The sequence below is a fragment of the Alosa pseudoharengus genome, unplaced genomic scaffold, assembly GCF_046254945.1.
Source record: "Alosa pseudoharengus isolate Yale_2024_CS ecotype anadromous, Long Island Sound unplaced genomic scaffold, YU_APseudo_1.1 YU_APseudo_1.1_scf_2, whole genome shotgun sequence".
NCBI classification, from domain to species: domain Eukaryota; kingdom Metazoa; phylum Chordata; class Actinopteri; order Clupeiformes; family Clupeidae; genus Alosa; species Alosa pseudoharengus.
The window spans coordinates 15,509,041-15,529,519 of record NW_027468663.1 but is presented as its reverse complement, the minus strand read 5'-3'; the positions used below and the strand labels follow the sequence as shown (position 1 = coordinate 15,529,519).

The following is a 20,479-nucleotide window of genomic DNA, read 5'->3' as shown; positions in this document are numbered from 1 at the left end:
GGTTAATCAGCTCTTAGTGGAAAACAACATACAATACAAGTTCCTATATGGAATGAGGAGCGACAGCCATTACATAAAACGACAGGAAAGTAAATAAGATTAAAAAAAAACAGGAGAGTAAATAAGGTAAAAATGAAAATAAGGAAGTAAATAAGGTAGGACCTAAGAGAGGTCTCAACAGAATATCTATTGAATTATGAGAATGGGAATTACTAGAATGAGAAAAGGCTATGGGATGTTAAATTCAGCTAAATATGGACTCAAAAAAGGATGATGAAAATATATACTATTGTTGTTTTATGACAGAGTTGGGTGTGTGAGTAAGGGGCAGAGGTTAAAGAGAGGTCTCAACAGAATATCTATTGAAATGCATTAAATGCTGACACAATGGCGATGACACAAAAGAAAAGTGACAGTGAAAGGGTCAAGAATTAAAAAAGGCTATGGGATGTTAAATTCAGCTAAATATGGACTGAGATAAGGATGATGAAAATATGTATTATGTTGTTTAATGACAGAGTTGGGTGTGTGAGTAAGGGGCAGAGGTTATGTAGGAGGACTAGGAGACAGGAGAGGACATAACTGATTGTCTTGTCAGATGTGTATGGGCGTTCAAATGGTTTAATGCACCTTAAATAGGCATGTGTGTGTGAGCATGCAGTTTGTGTGTAAAGTAGTGGGTGTAGAATTACCAGCAGGCAGTCCAAGCTTCCATCAATCTCCATCTTTTTTCTCTCTGACCACTGTGAAGCCACACACTTCCACCAATCTTCCATCTCCATCTTTTCCCTCTGACCACTGTGAAGCCACACACTTCCTTGTGAGCATCCACTTAGTAACCACACAGATATAGGTATATGAATCAAATCAGATGGACACAGAAGAGTCCATTTCCATTTTTCTGGATTTTATGAGCTTTGTTTAACAATATGTGTTTGATCTCGATTGATGTAATGTGCTTTACAATAAATAGACATAACCAAACCACATTTATTGATGAATGAAAATCAACAGCTGTTTGTGCAGCAACGGACATGACTGTAATTTTGTTTTTATTTATTTTTAACGATAACAGTGTGTGGTAACAGCCTTTTAGAAAGTCCTAGGATTACAAGGTGTAGATTAGGAATTAATCCAAATTCCATGCAGCATGTCACACCACAGTCTTGTTAGGTAACAATGCGAGTGCCTATGCAAGGAATCAAATGTACGACCCTTTGAGATCTGTGCAAAAGTGTTAATTTGATAATTATAGCACCACCTATGGGTGCAGTACCCCATATTCTTGTATCTGAGTGAGTGAAATTTCCAACCTGAAAATTTCAAATTCCAAACGGAAATGTCCAAATTTCCAACCAGCAGGAGCTGTGGTGCTTGGACCATTAATGATTAAGAAATAACAAAGTAATTTAACTTAACTAAAATACTACCAGTCCTTTCTATTACATATTTGCTTGCAAACCTTTTATGAGTCTCTGAACTAGTCCATAAAAGACCTTTTCAAATTAGAGAGACAGAAAGACAGATCGATATATAATCAGAAAGAGAAAGAAAGAAAAAGAAAGACAATACACAAGCTACTTGTCATAAGATGGTAAAACATTCTTGAAAGTGCTTTTGCTGTGAAGTAATATACAACTCACAACCTAACTCTTCTTCTAGTGACAGGACCATGACTGAGATACCATGTGAAACTCAAAGAGTAACACACACTCTGCAGCAGAGTTTATGTCTGTACACACACACACACACACACACACACACATTCGGCTTCCTTTCCCACCGTCTGACACTCTGTTAGGAAAATCTTTCAGTCTGAGCCGGATTCCTCTGAGCTTGGTGGGGTGGGGGCCACCTCCTCCTCATCATCATCAGAGCCTCCCTGTGGAAGGAGGGGGGAAGGGGGATGGAGAGACAGAATAGGAGATGGAGAGAAAGGGAGAGAGATGGAGGGAGACAATAATGTGTTTGTGTGTGTGTGTGTGTGTGTGAGAGAGAGAGAGATAAAGAGAGAAAAATTGAATGGGAGAGTGAGAGGGAGGGAGAGAGAGGGGGGGCAGGGGTAGAGAAGGGCCACGTTAGCAAGCTTAATCACATAATGGAAACTATGAAATAATAATATAAAACTATGGGAGAAGTGCAAAGGGCCTCACAAGCAGTCCAAAATACCCATGACTGAATCTGAAAAGTGATGAAAATCAAACCAATTTTATAATGTATAGCTGCGGGCCTTTAGTATTTAATGGAGTAAATATTGAAAAGAGATTATCTATTGTTTCTTTTAGACACAGCTTTGCTAAAATGGCTAGACAAATGTGTTCGTAGCCCTAACAAAGGTGATAAATTATGTAAGGGATAATGCCTGGTTAGCCGGTCATAACTCGAAAATAATTCCTGTCACCACAAACAGGACCCTGCTGCCAAGCGGTAATCAAAGCCAAAAAATGAATTCATCAAATGTATCAAAGTAACTGTAGTGGCTGTAGTGTAGTGTAGTGTAGTGCAGTAGCTCAGGAACAGTAACCAGGAAGTCATGGGCTCAATTACTGGCTGCCACCATTGGGCCCCTGAGCAAGTGAGCACTCTTCCATCGGCCATACATATGCATAGCGGTCAAGGCTAACGGGCAGACAGCAGTCTAGTGACTAGAGCCTATTAGCCTTCTGACTCTTTCCTGTTGTTAGTCATCACTTATCCGAGTGAGCCCTCAGGGAGCCTTTGACTGGAAACTCATCTCATCTCATCTCATCTCATTTCATAAGGAGCCAAGAGGGTTTGTAGAACCCGATAATGTAATAACTCCCAATAATGTAATACAAATTCCCTTTATAACTCCAAAAAACATATAATAAAACCTAACAATGTAATAATTCCTGATAATGTAATTAAGTGCATTTCCCAATAATGTAAGAATGTCTTTACAGATAATTGGGGCAGCCGTGGCCTACTGGTTAGGGCTTTGGACTTGTACCCCGACCAGTAAGAACGGCTGAAGTGCCCTTGAGCAAGGCACCTAACCCCTCAATGCTCCCAGAACGCCGCTGTAGCAGGCAGCTCACTGCCTCGGGATTAGTGTGTGCTTCACCTCACTGTGTGTTCACTGTGTGCTGAGTGTGTTTCACTAATTTACCGATTGTGATAAATGCAGAGACCAAATTTCCCTCACGGGATCAAAAGAGTATACTTAATGTAACAAATTATTACATTAACGGGAGGTTATTACATTATCAGGTTAACCTTACCTTTTCCAGAAACTAATAATGTAATATCTCTCAATATTGTAATTACTTTGGCCAATGCTGTAGTATATGTTTTGATTTGAAAGTATATAGTGGCGGGGCGTACCTGTGTGTGTATGTGTGTGTGTGTGTGTGTGAGACGGGGCGTACCTGTGTGTGTGTGTGTGTGTGTATGGTGGGGCGTACCTGTGTGTGTGTGTGTGTGTGTGTGTGGGTGGCGGGGCGTACCTGTGTGTGTGTGTGTTGGGGGGAGGGGGTATTTTGTGGGAGATTATTACATTATCAGGTTCTACAGGGTTTTAGGGAGGTGTGCATGCAGCATGTCTTCAACTCTTTCTAATCCACATATAAATATGTGCGTGTATACATGGACAAAGATATGTTAGGCTCCAATGGTATTTTCTTTTTGTGAAATGTGATTCCAACAACCCCTTCTCCTGGGTAGCATAACTCTAATTGTATTGTAGAGTGCTACAATATATTTTGTCGACTGATCAGTGATGCATATCATAGTATTGTGTAGTTTAAGACAGCTGAGGATTAAGCATCTCAGCACTGATTTGTGTTACCTTGCGCTTGCGGCTCTTCTTGCCGTGGTCCGATTCTGACGAGCTGTCCTCGCTGGAGATAAACTCACGGCTCTTAAAGCTGTCATTGCCTGTGGCACGCTCTCTCTCTTTCTCCCGAACTCCTGACCTTCTCTTTGTCTTGTCATCACTCTTTCCTCCCTTCCTCTTCCTCTCTCTGTGTGAGGGAGAAAAAAAACAAAAAAACTTTGCTTGCGTGGCATCAATGTGTGAGATCTGTATCAAATGTGTGAATGCGAGAGAACTGGCACAAAAGTAAGCTTTCTGAAAATTGTCTATGGTTGTAGTAGGCTTACACCACACATAACTTTTTATGCTAATTCTTCAACTTCACTTCTTCCTATGTCAAATTTCTGTACATTACTGCAACATCATGTAGAGTGAATGTCAGACATATGCACACAGCTATGATATGGAATGCGTTTCTGGATAATCTGAGGCTCTGTGTTTTTATTTATTTATTAATGAATGACTAAACTCATTTACGAACGTCATTTTACCTTCATAACAGATCAGTTATGACAGAGTAAAACAATCTACACTAACCTTTGGGAAAGGTAGTCCGACTGGAGCAGATGCTAATCAACATTTTAGGAAATTAGGCCACATTGAATGCCACACTAAAATGTTACTGTGCTGCTTAAATGATGGTTGGATTATTAATATAGCCTATTATCAAATAGTACCAACTCATGGGACCCTAATGTAAAAGATGGGCAAAGTGCACTAAAGCTAATTTGATAACTTAACAAAATCAATTAACTACACATTTAATACTATGGGCAAGACTGTAACCACAAACATTGGTATTCTCCGCCTTGACAAGCACACGATTTTACTTGATGACAGACTTTGCCTACCAAATAAATGTTAAGGCCCACGGTCTTGTTATTCAAAAAAGATGAACCATGTGGCCAAGATTTTATTCCTCTTGTTAAAAATCTGGCTTGTGGCACTAGGGCTCATCCAGTTAGAGCCGGTAGGCTACGTAGAAGGCTCCCTACTTTCTGTAGGTGCTGGGGGATCCGCCACCACTCTCTCTGTACTCCCTCATGGCTCTTTCATAGTCCTTCTTGGCCTCCTCAGCTTTGCCCTCCCACTCCTGAAAGAGGGATGGGGGGGGGGGTGAAGGATGGGGTGACAAATGAAAGGAGAGACAGAAAAAAAGAAAGCAGACATTTATTACATTGAAAATAGTGTACAAAATCACAGAGGTTCACAGAAGGGAAGGGAGGTGAGAAGGGAAGCTTTCATGAATGACACCGACAAGAACGTCAGGAAACTGTGGGGTAGTAGACAGTTAGACAAGCCTAGTGCGGGACAGAGACAGTGAGAGCGGCCAGGTTACCTCTTTCTGATCGATCTTTGCCAATCTGCTTCCACATCTCGCCAGCCTTCTTGGAAATCTCCGTGATGGAGATGCCGGGGTTCTCCGCCTTGATGCGCTCTCGGCTGGCATTCAGCCACAGCATGTAGGCACTCATGGGCCTCTTTGGGGCACCCTTGTCTTTTGACCTTTTCTACGAGTGTGAATACACACACACACACACACACACACACACACACACACACACATGCACACAAGCACAAACGCACGCGTACGTCAGGGTTTCCGTTGTCCGGTAAAAGCCGGACATTGGCCGGAAAAAAAATGAAATGTCTGACAATATTTAAATCTCTCCGGTCAAATTGTCTAATTGAAATTGGCTAATAATCACAATCTGAATTTGAGAATAAACCTAAAATGTAGGCCTATACTAAAGCAAGAAGTTATTAAACAACACACATATATGCTGCATTTCAAATAGGAAGCGCACGCTTACAACGTCTGTTAAACAACGAACGAATGAGTGAGACGGTTCAAACATGTTTTCTTTTTATTATGATCTTTACCTTTTGAACTATTCTTTGACTATTTATGTAAAGCACATTGAATGACCTCTGTGTATGAAATGCGCTATATAAATAAACTTGACTTGACTTGACTTGACTAACGGCTGAAGCCTCAGATGTCCGGTCAGCTCCACCACCACCAGAGAAAAAGCCGTAGTGTCGGGCGTATCTGTCGAAATCAGTAATGTTGGAAGTGGAGGTGCGGGGAGTGCGGCCGCACCAAGACACTTGTCATCAGGGGCGTAGTCAGGATTATTTTATAGGGGGGGCCAGCTGGGTCCAGACTTTTTATTGGGGTGGCACTTATGATACTTACAATATGAAAACTACTCAAAAGTTTTGAAGATTAGGATACCCTGTTTTAATAACGGCAATAAATTGTGTAAAGCCAACACTGATACACAGGTCCATTCACAGACAACCTGAACAGTTTGTTGTCCACTCCAACACATTTTCCATAAATAGGCCAATGCTATAAAAAGTACATTATGATAATGCACCTTACTTAATCAGTCATATTCAAATGATGTTAACTCAAAGAACAATAATAAATACTACAAATATGGTATGCAGATATTTAATCTTATACTGATGGCAAAACTATATTTCTTTCTGTTATCCACTCCAAGTACTTGGCTGTAAGTAACATGGCTCTGAATTAAGACATTAACCCTTAGAACCCTAGACTGTTTTAAGGGCTTTTTCACTACCTTTAGTTAGAAGCATTTATCCTGGTCATTGTAAGTGCCATACACAAACAAGAACAATGAGCCATGAACAAAGTGAAGGGAAAAAGGTGTTTCTTTGTCGAATAAATTGGGATGCAATGTGAGTCTTGAATTGGATGCCATGTAGGAATTTGCTAGGATCTCAAAACCGGATTATGAACATGCTATGCCATAGAGAAACACATTATAGCGTTGGATTATGAACATGCTTTGCCACCACAACAACACACAAAAACGTGGGGTAAGTAAGTCGAGCTATATGAAGTTATTATTTTGATGTCACTTCGTCTGTTTTATAAGGATGTACTTGGTATCAAATGATAGCTCTGTGTCTCCTCTTTCATCTGACATGCGTGGCATATCTATCCGATCACGGGTTCGTGAGTAGGGCCTAATTCAAACGAGAGTAATGGCTGTGCAGCGTTGGTTTTTGTACATGATGTTATTTTGCAGTCACGTTGTCTGTTTTTATAGCCCAGAAGGATTGATATACTTGGTACCAATGGATAGCCCTGTGCCTCCTCTTTCTTCTGATATGCCATATCTATGCGATCACGGGTTCGCGAGTAGCCTAATTCAAACGAGAGTGTGGGTGCGCAGGTGAACTAAATATGATGCAATTTGATTTAATTTCATGATTTTTTGTATTTTCATACTTGATCGCACAGACAAGTGTTTAGTCTCGTTGGAAAGCCCCACTTCTGCTCTGTCACGCAGTTAAGGTTTCATCTCGTTGCAATTACCGGAGCAATGTAACAAAGAACTCAGGCAACGCAGCAGCCTGCCTCTTCCTGACCAGCTATGGCAAGAACCACACGCAGTCAGCAAATTATGTTTTTATAAAGTAGCCTAGGCTAGACACTATTAGCCTACTTTTATTGGAGCCATCGGGAGTTATGTGCCTAATATGCTTGCATTTCACCCGAATATTATCAAAATTACCGCGGGCATCCGCTTATTTTTGATCAGCCTCACACGTCAATGTCAGAGCCTAAGAACAGCCCAACGCAGCTCACTTTGCTATGATTCGTGTCACATTTTAACATTTTATTAACATTAATGTTCCAAGTCATCATCAACTCACCTGTTGTCACTGAGGTTAAGTAAGTAGTAGTCTACTGTCAAGTGTTTTTAACAGATGACTTGAATTGTCCCCTGCTGCTGCTGCACTAGGCCTACTCACGATTTGATTAGAACCGTAGGCTACACTTCCTTTCAAAGTACCGTTGAAAACGGCAGCAATCTTTTTTTTTTACTTTTCACTGAACGGAGCTGGGGGGGCCAGCAGGGTGGCCAAGCTTTGACCAGTGGTGGCCGTGGCCCCCCCTGGCCACCACGTAGCTCCGCCCCTGCTTGTCATTTTCCGTGTAGCTACCCATAGCTACACTGGACATGTAACTGTGTTCTGTTCCCAGAGCATGCTTTCTCTGTCTATGATCTGCAGGGTTATGGCCTCCTCGACGAGGAGATTGCTGGTCCACGGATAATTTGCTGCACAATCGAATATTGAACCGTGGACCGAAAGTAAAAGAAACTAAACATTTTCCAGAATAGGAAATATTTCTTAATTTAGTGTTATCAAATAAAGAGGCATAGCATTAGGGGGTAGTGGTATGAGCGCTCATTCAATGTGTGTGTGCATCTGCGCAAGTGAAACTGTAGATGACGTGGGTAGCAGCAACAAACAACGTAGCCTATTTAAAACAACGAACAAAGCGGATTCTTGCTGTCCATGAAAACAGCATAGAGACTGGCTAGATCTTTAAATCAACACTAGTTAAGCATGTTTAAGTTTGCTGGAACAGTTTGTTATGTTTTTATGGGCTAGGTTTGCCCAGGTTGCGGTTGGTTAGGTGATGTTTGCAGTAAGTGACATAAAATGTTTTAGCCTAAAAAACGCATGGCATCGCTTAGAGCACCTTTAAGAAGCGATAATATGATATTTGACCGGCATATCGTCAAAATGTCCGGAAAACGAAACCTCTGCCGGTCACTTTGACCGGCACCATTTTTTTCGAGCGGAGACTCTGACGTACGTATAAACACAGAGAGAGAGAGTCCCATACAAGCATACAAACTAATCATGAATGACAGAATGAATGAATGAACAGAAAAGCAAACTCAAAATAGGCCTAGAGGCTATTTCAAGGCTAATCATAATCTTAAAGGCTAAAGTTGAATCCAAGATTGGTTATGAGATTAGTATGGTTGGGTGACTGATCCTTACTCTTGTTTTTTCACATTTGCCACTTGTTTTACACTCTTTCATAGTTCTCTCTCTCTCTCTCTCTCTCTCTGTATCTCACCTCTTTCTTACGGGGTTTCCTCTCCTTCACCACTTTGGCTCTCTTGGCAGGCTTCTTCTTGTGCTCCGCTTCCTCCTCACTGTCCTTGTCACTGTCACTGACGGACGCCTTACTGTCATACCTGGAGTACCAGCACAACAAAACGCAATGTTATGTCAAGTGAACTATCTCCTCCATAGTCCCAGAGTGAATTGATGTGACTGAGTGGTTCCTTCGAGGGAGCGGCAGGATTATAGTCTGTCATGATTGGGACATACTGGAATTGAGTGAGAGAAATGGAAAAAAGGGGGAATATTGGTGGTGCTGCAGTGGGCGTGATTTAATAACCCAGCTACATCCTTAATGACCCTTTGCTATAAACACAATGAGTGGTGACAGGTGACAAGGTGACAGAACATGAATGTAATGGATGGGAAAGTAGCTGAGAGATGAAGGCAGAAGGTACTTACTCTTCTGCAATGTCATCCTCCTCCTCTCCTGGGTTAAAAGACTCATCTGGAGATGGGAGTAGAGTCATACAGAGAACACATATATTGCAATTTTCATCCAATTAGAGAAGCTGCTCTTTTTAACCCACCTACTGTATATAATTGGCCAGGCAGGCTGACACTCACCACTTTCGCCCTCGGAGTTGTCGCTGTCATTGGCTTCCTCGCGAATCTTGCCCTCCTCTTTCATGCGCTCCAGGTAGGCGTCGTGCTGGTCCTCATCTGAATCACTGTACATGTCATCTTTGCCCTTCATGCCCTGGGGCCAGAAAGAGAGACTTGAGCAGAAAAGGGACAGGAAAGAGACATCCCCGTAATGTCCACACGAGACAAATCAGGATGCAAAAACCACACCAGAGTGCGAACCACTCAAACCAGTCACTGAAATACATAGGCATATGGTACATTTGAATTCACATATAAACATTATCATTACCAGCTATCTATTTAAGTTGGCTTCGTTTTGGGGACTTCTTTTCCAACCACACTCTGTTCAATCCTTTTCCAACCACACTCTGGGGCAGATGTACGAAGGCAGGCAGTGCAAATACCGCTTTTATCAGTCTGCAGAAAGTGCACTCTGTGCCTTACCATATTCAATCAACTAAGATTTCAACTTCATCAGTTAAACAGCATTTGTACCCACAACTGAACAATATTTCTATCACAAGTGCAGTTGAATGAAATTAACCAACGACAACATTAAAAGGAGTGAAGAGTTTAGCGATCATGAAATAATACAATACATGATAATATGTCAACAAACAGAGAGATAATGCAGAACAGTCGTTCGGTTGTTTCTGAACGTCTCTCTTGCCGATGCATTTAACCACAGTCTGGATTACACCTGGTTTTAAACATTTTTTAAAAAATCTTTTTACAGCAAAACAGACGTGTGCTGTTTTCAAACATATGCCAGTGAACTTAATCAATTGCTAGTAACACTTTTCCTCTCATGAGTTTGCGCAAAACTCCCACTTTCCCCTCGACATCCCCTAAATGCATGTACATCAATAAGAAAATCGTTGCAAGGTTGCGAAAATCGTAGCTTGCCATTCTGCACTCCTGTGAACGGCATAATTCACTTTAATTTATGTGCAGTCTGTTCTTACATACGATGTTATGTTTTAAGGCACATGTAGTGAAGATATAAAGCGAATGAATCCCAGTTGGGAATGCTCAAAATTCACTCACACAGTACCTGACTGGACCAAAGCCAAAAGCTAACCACAAAGTACCAAAGCTGCACTAAAGACCACACTGGTTGTGGCTTAAGACAAGAAACTGGACACAAAGGCTGATGTCACTTCACAAAAACAATATCTCGTTTCCTGTGAGTCTGGGTTAGGATGGGCTGCCCTGAGAGTTCATGTCATTGGAGATATTACCAGGAACTATCATCACTGCTTAAACACATTGTGCCATGAGTTTATAAACAGGGTATATTTAAAGAAAAGGCTTAAAATATATAGGCTTTAAATATATATACTTTTTATTTTGGTACCAAAATCAGCAGAATACTCACAAGTAATAGAGATGCAGGCATTAACTTCTCATAGAAAATATATTACAGTGGAGAGATCAGAAAACACACTCTCACACATTAAAATCATAAACTTCAGCAAGTACCAGCATTAGAATCAAAAAACCCAGGCAGACACACATGAGAAGAGATTCCCCAAAGCAGTGTGTTAAGTGATTGTAAAAACAGTGATTATACAAACAGACAGTGCTTGGCTTTTATCCAGGAACAACCTTTTTGTTAATTGAAACAAAATCACACCCAGTAGATAGCAAGCTGACAGACCAGGATTTCAGCAGTCAACTCCACAGCACTCGATTCAGTCCAAGCTAATCAATCCCAGATATCCACAGGCGCTGTATATGGGCAGTGATGCTGACTATATATACAGCAACAGATGAACACACCCACAAGAACAACAAACAAACAAAAAACAGAGGCCGTCCCACACATACTCTTCACACCCAACGCAGAACCCGAGACACCACTTCAAACCACAAACCTCTATACCAACCTTTTTCTTCAGGACCACAACACAGAGAAACAAACAAACAGACAAAAAGTCACAAGGATGATTATCATACACACTTTTGATAATCTGTGGCGTTGTCTCTATGAGACAAGACCTGGGTACATTTGGGGGAATGTTTTGTGAAGAACTAACCTCTTTGAAGCCCCGGTTCTTGATGCTTAGCTTCTTTGCAGTGACAAAGTCAAACAACTTGCCATACTCCTCTCTGAAAGATGGAAACAATCAGGGAAACATTGGACATTTTATTTTGTGCTGCTTCACAGGCTACTACAGTTCTACAGTTCAGAAATGAATCGAGTGTTATCCATTGTTTAGTGCATGTATACTTAAGACACAACTATCTTTCGGATTGCTAGTTAATATATATTTGTACTAACTTCATCAGTAGAATGGTTCATTTAACAGGGAGACAGCCGGTATAGAAGATGCAACCCGGCAGTTTTCTGACAAGTACTATAGCAATAAAATATCCATTCCGCAGGGTTGGTAAGGGTTCCAGTGTGCTGCTGTTAGTCCTCTGTATTTGTACTGATCAATGAGACCTCCTGCGTGAAGAGACTAGCTGTTCTGAGTCTACCTTTCAATACTGCTGAACGTGTACTGGGAGCCCTGCTTGGTCTCGATCTCAAAGTCAAAGGAGCGCGTGGTGGTGGTGCCGCGGGCGAAGTTGACGCTGGAGATCTCTTCGAAGCGCAGGTGCACGGGCGGTTTGTGCACGTAGATGAAGCCGCGCTCCAGCGGGTAGAGCAGGCCAGAGCTGGCCTTGTAGGAGCAGGTGATGCACTGAGCCCCAGAGTGACTGGACACACAGCGAGACAGGGGGGAGACATAGGGGCAGAGAGAGGCCGTTAGGGGAAGAGCATCACAGGTAGAATGAGAACGAGGAAAAGGTCTATGTGATGAATTTTCTTCCAACATGGGAACTCCTCCACAAAAAACGAAATATCTAAATTCATATGATTAACAAAAATATTTAAATATACTAAGACATGATATATTGTTGGTTTGTGTATTAACATCTAACAATGCAAGACCCATATAAATAAACATACAAGAAATATCAAAAACATGACCAAAGATTGCGCAGTTTTTCAGAAATAATAGTTTCTCTTAAGGTGATACAAGGGGCAACTTTTTGAGCAATGTTGCTGTTCAACCACATAACCGGTCCCATTTGTGAGTGAATGATTATGATAATTTGTCTACTGATGATTAAATTTTTTTCAGAGAAAAAAGAATGTGCTAGAACAACAACACTCAGGAACATTGGCCAGCAACAATACTCCAAACGTTGCCGTAGTAGTCTTAGTAGTAGCAGGTTTTACACAGATAATTTAAAGTGCTGTGTTGCAGTCATATATGTCAATCAACTGCATTAAATCATAGTGCATTAAACCTTACTATGGTTTAAAACCTCAACGGGAAATGTATAAAACCTACAATCTCTAAAACATTTCAGCTGAGTAACGTCAGAAGCCATTAAAGCCTTAAGACTGACAGTATGCTATGAGAAGGAAGCCAAGAATGCTTTCTGTAAATTCCCCCATAAACCACATAATGAATATTTCTCATATCTTAACTCAATATACTTTATGTGTACAGTAGGTAAAATGAATGAAAGGAACCCTGAAAAATAACAATCAATATTATTTAAAAGCAAAAGTTAAAAGGTTAAGTGGATTTCCTCGCATAATGTTCCTTTAAAAAGATGAGTTCTGCATGTCGTAAAAGAGAATAATGCTGTTAGTCTCTCTGTAGGGGATCTTCTCCAAGTGGTCCAACATTTGTAACAACTAACAAAGTCAATAATGAAATAAAGTGGATTACTTTGATGCTAATATGCTACACGTTATGTTGCTATGCTATGTTGTTAGCTTTATAACTCGATACTGGACCTGTCTTTCTTATTCTATGTTAAAAATGTAAACCCATCTTGTGTCTGTGTGGGCGTGTATGTACAGTATGCCTGCAGTTTATTACCCCTTGAAGTTTCCTGGCACTGTGATTTTCCGGTTGACCAGGGCTTTCATAACTCTGCTCACCATCTCATACAAGGAGCCTGACATGCTCTTACTGAGCTTCCCCTCGAAGCGCTTCACCACCTCCTCCCTGTAGCAGACACAGCGAGACCACACAGTTGGAAACAGAAGTACAGGCAGAACGTGTTGCATTAAGTGAAGCCAGACAAGTGGTGAGGGTGTGAGGAAACACAGACATAGAGCTAAACCACAAACAAACTGAAGCCGAATCTCATCATCATCATCACCATCATCATCATCTGTCCCTGCTCCATTTGCATTGCTCTCAGACACTGTCTCCCAGATGCCCCGGGTCATTTTTCTCTTATATTCCGTCTCCATTTGACAACCACCCATTTCACTAATGGTGCGTAAATGGCATAAATGCCCATACCCATCCATACCCAACCACCCCCCCACCCCCCCTGTCTCATGGTGCCCTATTGATTCTCCCTCCTCTCCCCTCTGGGGGTTGTCTCTTGCCCCCTTGCCCCCCTCTCTCAGGCCTTACTCACTCGCTCATGTTGAGAGTGAGATGGATGTCTTCCTCCTTAGAGAATAGTAGGATGAGGAAGTGGTAGCGGGTTTGACCTTGCTTAATTGGAGGGTCCAAGCTGATCTGTAGAAGGAGTGGATCAGAAGAGGAAAAAAAGATAAAAACAAGAAGGGATGGGCTGAAAGGTTGAGCTTCTCCATCTCAATGTCCAATTCTAATATTTCATTATTTCAATCAAATGTACAACTTATATATCTCCACCATATACATCCTGAAATACAATGCACACATGTATTCACTAGCCAATCATAAAATACTGATATCATATACAATGCCCTTGATATACACCTGTAAAATCCACTATATATTTTAGAATAAACATTCAAAGGACATAAATATGACTTGTAAAATGTCAGACACAGTCACACAGTTTAAACTTGTTTAAATGTATAGTTAACTTACAGTATAGTGGGTGTAATATATTGAAATAGCTTCACTGCAATACAAAGGATGATCCATGATGCACTGCTGCTTTTTGACCTTTATTTTTGAGCCACAATAGTGTTCATGTTATTTGTACCGATCCAACAAAATGAACCTGCAAATTAATCTGCTCTTTTAAATGTTACAAATAAAGTGCATCCCCTGACTGCTCTTTGGGCTTATGGAACATTGTGTGATGTAAGCTACTGACACTCACCACGAAGAACATCTGCCTCTGATCTTTGTGTGGAAGCAAGAAGAGACGCAGCACGGTGGTGTAGGGGATCTTGTAATCAAACGTCTTGCCGTGTAAATGCAGAAAGGTGGGGTATATACGGATGTCATACCTGTGGGGAGAGGGCCCAGCAGTGTTGCCAGGCGACACCAGTGTAAACAACCCAGATATAAAGAACACAAACATACCATACAGCGGGTACTAGTACACTTGATTATGATTACAATAGTAACAACAATAGTAAAACTTTTAGGACTTTTAGGATGTTAGAATAACATGTGCACCTTCCTCTGGGAGTGAGGCACTGCAATTCCTTGAAGATACAGACAGCATCTCCAGTTGCCTGGATCACATCAGCCTTCGACAGAACATTCTGAGCAAACGCCTGAGGGGTAAGAAAATATGAACTGATATAATATACTATGTAATGCGGATAAAATTAAAAAAAATATGAACTGATATAGTATGCCATGTGGATGATCAAAAACCCCAGCTTAATTGAGGGATCATGTCACAGAGTAAAATTAAAGCTAATAAAATATATTATTACACAAATGATTTAAACATCCAGGCATATAAATGCCACCCATATATTTTACATAAGGTATATGACTCAACTAAAATATACTTCAACATTTTTTTTTTTATCTTTTGTATAATGGTGCCATCTGCTGGATGATAAAGGTCCTGTTTATGATAAGTTTACTCTTAACACACACACTTTCACACCTCCACAGGGTCCATGCCATCGTCGCCTGTGCTGGGTGGCACATAGAAGCGGACCTCCATGAGAGAGACCTCAGCATCGTCGTTCTGATGGAACTCCAAGGTGACCTCATTCTTACCCGTAGTGCATTGGGAGACACTGGCGAGGGGGATCTCAAACGCTGGGGTGTCGCTCATCTCAAACGACAAGAGAGGGCCTATAGGAACAAGTTGAAAACAATAAAACATGCCTGTAACATGTCCGTATGGCGGGTATGACGACTTTCTAGTTGTGCATGTCTATTCTGATGACACATATCTAAGTCTTCAAAATACTTTAATAATAATTGAATTTGGCAAAGAATTAAAAATCAACAGTTCAACAAACCCTCTAAATCCATCTGACTACTTTTCTCTTAAATGAGCATAGGCAACCTATAGGCTTTTGCCTACAAATCAAAATTTCAGACCAGGAAGAGATTGGTATTTAGCGAATTTTTAGTGGTTTTGAAATTTCAGACCAGGAACAGATTGGTATTTAGTGAATTTTTAGTGGTTTTAGCAGTTTTTAAGTGAAATTATTTGATTAACATGTGGAGAGCATTCACTCACCATCATTATCTCATTTTTGACGAAGGTGGCGTTTAGAGGCTTTCGCATCTGAACTCTTCACATACTTTTACTTTTAATATCAAATGTTTATCAGAAGACTGTAGGTTGAACATATGCACAGGACATGAGTGTGTATGGAAATTGTGAATCACGACACATGTGATAGATTCCAAATAGGTTGGCATGTAGTGCCAGTAGTTCAAAAGCATCCGCTCAACTCATTGTTCATAAATATATACAGATCTAACCTTAGTTATGGCAGAGGCTACCACTTGTTGAGTTTTCCCAAAAGCCCACTTTGTATATAAAACACTGACAGCTGTTACATTACATGAGAGAGGTAAGGTCACTAACCTCTATTAATGTATAATGAGCTCTCAGTTACTGTGTCAAAGGAGTTCCTGGAGTATTTCAATGGTATTAGAATTCAAAGTAATTGGCAATTTGAAAATCAACCAGTTTATGATACCTTACCACCGAATTTAGCTGTTCCCCAGTTCCAGCCTTTCACACACAAGTCTTTGTCTGTCAACTCAACTTTGTAGTTGACCTTGAAGTACTCTTGTATCTTCTCAAAATCCTGGTGGACAAGGACAACCAAAAAAATGGAGGACAGTGAGAGAGGGGGTGAATAAAAAACAAGCATATGGAAATGGATGTATGGGACTCTCACCCACCGAGTCTCTGAAGCCATCATACTTATAGACGTGGCCGGTGCTGGTGATCAGCTTGATGCCGTTGCCGAGACACACTCGTCTCCACTGTGCCTGAGTCAGCTCTGGCACAGCAATGCTGTCCACCTTCCCTGTTTTGCTGTTCTTATAAACAACCGTCTGTTTACTGAAGCGCAGGCGTCCATCATTCTGAGAACGCACAGTATTGAAATGGCTGTAATATTATTATGTTTATAACATTACTGTTTGTAACAGAGGTTGAAAATCATTTCAATGTTATTATTGTAAGCATGTTACAGCAACAACATTGTGTTTCATAAGAAATTTCCATGCTACATTTCGTGTCAGTTTTTTTTTGGTCAAATTTTATGCATTTGGTAAAGACTTCCAGAGAAGGGACATAAAAGTAAGAGCTAAAATAAATAGAAGACAACCAACATGCATTAAGCCTTCAAATTTGAATTACTATTTATTGACAATATAAACTAATTATTGCATCCCTGGTATGTCATGGTCAAAGTAGTTCCACTTACCCATGACCCCTTGACCTCCTGATAAATCTCATTAAATTCCATAGTGTCGGCCATACTTGACACTCACTAGGTGACGCTGAACTACATTGACACGAACAGAGGGTCATTTGAGAGATCCAGAGAGGGAGATATCACATTCATTCACGGTTGATAGTTTCATATAAGATCACTGAATCAAACACAAACCAAAACAAGATTTATAATAATTACAATAATACACATCAATTATAAAACATATTAAGGAACATATGTCACGTCAAATCCGCGGAGCAATGGGAACGACACCTAATATATTAACTATAAAAACACTGAGAACATCATGGCTTAATTACTTAACACTTAAACATGATTGACTGTAGTAGCCATAGCATAGCATACCAATTTCATTGCAAAGCCTACAACAACAAGGTTAAGTTTACAAAGTATACCAGGAACAATCGAACAAATATGCTCCAAATGGTATGTATTACCGATAAAAAACACAAAGTATAATCAGCACTGACTAGCATTTACACTCTGTTTTGTGCACCGAATATATTGATCAACATTACTGTTAATGTTGTCTAGTTGGTCAGGCTGCCAGGCCGATTCCCGTGTGCTGCTGCGTGCATAATAGATCTGCTGTTACCGTGCGTAAGTCATGACGCAACACGCAATGTAACGTAACTCCTCCTTTGTGTATGTTTCGCTTATGCCTAATCGGGAAGGGAAGTGTACTGTGTTGTGTGTATTTTTCGCCAGCAAACTATGCCTGTTTCAGGTAAGCATGTATACGTTGCTTGTGGACGTGTATAAATCACTATTTTGTTGTATGTTGTGTTTATTAAATATGTTTACCAAGGCCTGCTGCATACGCATCGGTCTTTCAGAATCTGCAGAACCCTCTCCCCAGTCTTCTTCTTCTCCACCACCTTGTAAATTCGTTTTGCAATGTTTTGTCCCCCCCCCCATTGCAATCCTGTAGAGGTGTTGCATTGATTATGCGAACTTGTTTATGAAAAACAAAAACTGAAATATAAAATTCTAATGAGTGGGTTTCCATCTTAATAAATTATTGAGAGAAGAGAACACAATGTTGCTTCCTGTAGGCCGGCTAGCCAACTGAGAAAGCAAGGGCCAAGGGGACAGTTACACGGGGATGTTTGAAACTCGTGTACATTCTCGTTTGCTTGAATTAGAGCAAAGTAAATAGAGATAAATAGTATTAAAAGGGAAAGTGACTTTAAGCAATGATAAAAAGTAGGCTACGAAAAGCTAACGTGTTATCTCCTCCGTCTCAGTAACGCACAGTCCTCGTTTTGAATGCGTCTGACCAAATTCTTCACACTAAATTAATTCATGATCAAGTAAAACATGGAGAAATAGCACATTCATTGCATTTTTAGCCACCAGTTATTTTTCCTTTACTGAAATAGTAAACACACCAAAACCACAAAATCGTCATTCATCTGCACAGATTATCAGTGTGTGTCATGTAGCTGTTATTAATGATGATAGCCTACTTTGTTAACATGTTAACCATTTATTTAATGTGTTTCAAAATGTGGTCTCAGCCATGCCAGCCAAACGTGGACTGATCACAGACACCTATAAAGTGGTGAAGAAAGTAAGGAAGGAGGACACGCAGAGAAAGAGGTCTCCACCACCACCAGAGCCAGGTCAGAGAGTTTGTGCGTGAGAAAGACTTGTGTGTGTGAGAGACAGTTTTTTTTCTCCGTTGTTACTCCATGGACTATCATTACGTCATTTTCTTTATGCTACAGAGTCTGAAAGTCCGCAGTTGTCAGAGAGAGAAAGAGATCTGCTGGAACTGAAGAACTTTGACTTGGACTGGCGCTTTGGACCATGCACTGGTAAGGTTCTGTTTTGCTCAAGCACTGTGTGTGTGTGTGTGTGTGTTAATGTGTGTTTTTATGTTAAAAAAGTTGTGCTGTGTCCCTGCTGTGTATGTGTATGTGTTTCTGTCCATAAAGGCATTAGCCGACTGCAGCGCTGGGAGCGGGCACTGCTGCATGGGTTAGACCCTCCTCAGGAGATCAGAGAACTGCTGCTGAACAGAGAGAACGACCCAGACTACTCACACTGGTACTGTTCAGCACTCCCATGCTCACACATACACATATCAATTTACACATACTTTTGTACATGTAACAGGGAAGCGTTCTGTTCACGTAGCGTCTGCTGCAACAATTTGCTTCTGAGGTAATCAATGGAACTGGCTACACCAGACATGATAGCGACGCATATATTTGAAAAAATTAGACCAGTCTTCCAAAACAATGTTTTACTCTCCAATCCGGTGTAGCCTGGGTGTAACAACTTACACCAGCTTACCAACACACACATGCATGGCATTGTAATAAGACTGAAATGACATTTTCGGCATTCTGTTCCATTAACAATTTGTCGAAATAATCTGGTTTATAATTGTTTCCATGATTTCCCCCCCAGCTTATGGCGTGACTACCCCCTGTGAAGAAAGGGGTGAGTGAGTGAAGAGGATAATGAGTGAAGAAGAAAATGATTGTTCCCATGTTCCCTTTTTACACTTTCTACACTACATTTTTAAAAATAAAAGTTTGACTTTAAGTAGAATTCTGTGCATCTGTGAATTTCTTCCTCTTCTCTCTGTTCTCCTCACTGAATGCCAGAACAGTATGTGTAGTTCTGAGGTGAGTTGAAGTAAGTGCTTCCAGCAAGTTCTGATGTGCACCTCAGTGAACTCAAGACGCTGGATAAGAAGAGACAAGCTTCATGTGCTCGCTTCCATGTGCTATTGAAATGTATTGTTACAATGATACAATGCCGCCTACATTCTGATTATGTCATGAAAGATTTCTGTCTTTATCAAAGCTCGTGAACTTTTAGGTTGTGTCACTTCACTGCACTGTTTTATAAAGCTTAAATTCTAGGTCTACTAAAATAAAATAAAAAAAATCTTGTTGTCATAAACTAAATAAATAAAATTAGAATGATTAAATGAATCTTGTTGAAGAAACAACAAGTAGGCAATAATGAATAAGTAACTAGAAAAATGAGCTATAGTGAATGATATTATAAATGTCACTATACTATGACCTGCATTGGTAAGCCTAACTACACACTCTTAACAACTAGTGCACAAATATACTTCTGTATCACGGTACTCTGACTGGCTGCACAGATGTATTTATTTGAACAAAACAATTATCAATTATTATCAATCAACAATTATCCTTCTTTAGGTGTGCTTGTGTGCCTTATTAGTAGGCCTAGGCTACATCAAAACACACACTTTCAGGGTCTCTAGAGTAAGTTACATCATGGGATAATGCACACCCTTAAGTATCAGCGCATGAGCAATTTCAGCACACCCAGACGATCCAGCCAAGGCATAGGAGTGGGGCAACTGGTGGCTTTGACCTGAGCACAAGGCGACCCATAAGACA

General features: G+C 40.6%; 2 protein-coding genes across 2 annotated transcripts; one reads left to right on the top strand and one right to left on the bottom strand.

Moving 5' to 3' along the window:
* Positions 1 to 226: 226 nt before the first annotated feature.
* ssrp1b (structure specific recognition protein 1b) lies at positions 227 to 17,593 on the bottom strand. The gene is made up of 17 exons (XM_076293942.1): positions 17,052 to 17,593; positions 16,522 to 16,707; positions 16,319 to 16,424; positions 15,257 to 15,450; positions 14,812 to 14,912; positions 14,510 to 14,639; positions 13,829 to 13,932; positions 13,276 to 13,404; positions 11,873 to 12,094; positions 11,428 to 11,500; positions 9,368 to 9,500; positions 9,203 to 9,248; positions 8,754 to 8,874; positions 5,155 to 5,346; positions 4,831 to 4,928; positions 3,809 to 3,983; positions 227 to 1,882 (listed from the first exon to the last, which is right to left on the bottom strand). Exons 1-17 carry the CDS (start codon positions 17,103 to 17,105, stop codon positions 1,811 to 1,813), a joined length of 2,136 nt encoding a protein of 711 aa, XP_076150057.1. The 5' UTR covers positions 17,106 to 17,593; the 3' UTR covers positions 227 to 1,810.
* A 108-nt stretch (positions 17,594 to 17,701) lies between these two features.
* On the top strand, positions 17,702 to 19,646 carry pold4 (DNA polymerase delta 4, accessory subunit). Its single transcript, XM_076293941.1, has 5 exons — positions 17,702 to 17,811; positions 18,605 to 18,709; positions 18,815 to 18,904; positions 19,025 to 19,136; positions 19,503 to 19,646. The coding sequence occupies exons 1-5, from the start codon at positions 17,799 to 17,801 to the stop codon at positions 19,525 to 19,527; spliced, it is 345 nt and encodes a 114-aa protein (XP_076150056.1). The 5' UTR covers positions 17,702 to 17,798; the 3' UTR covers positions 19,528 to 19,646.
* The last annotated feature ends 833 nt before the right edge of the window (positions 19,647 to 20,479 follow it).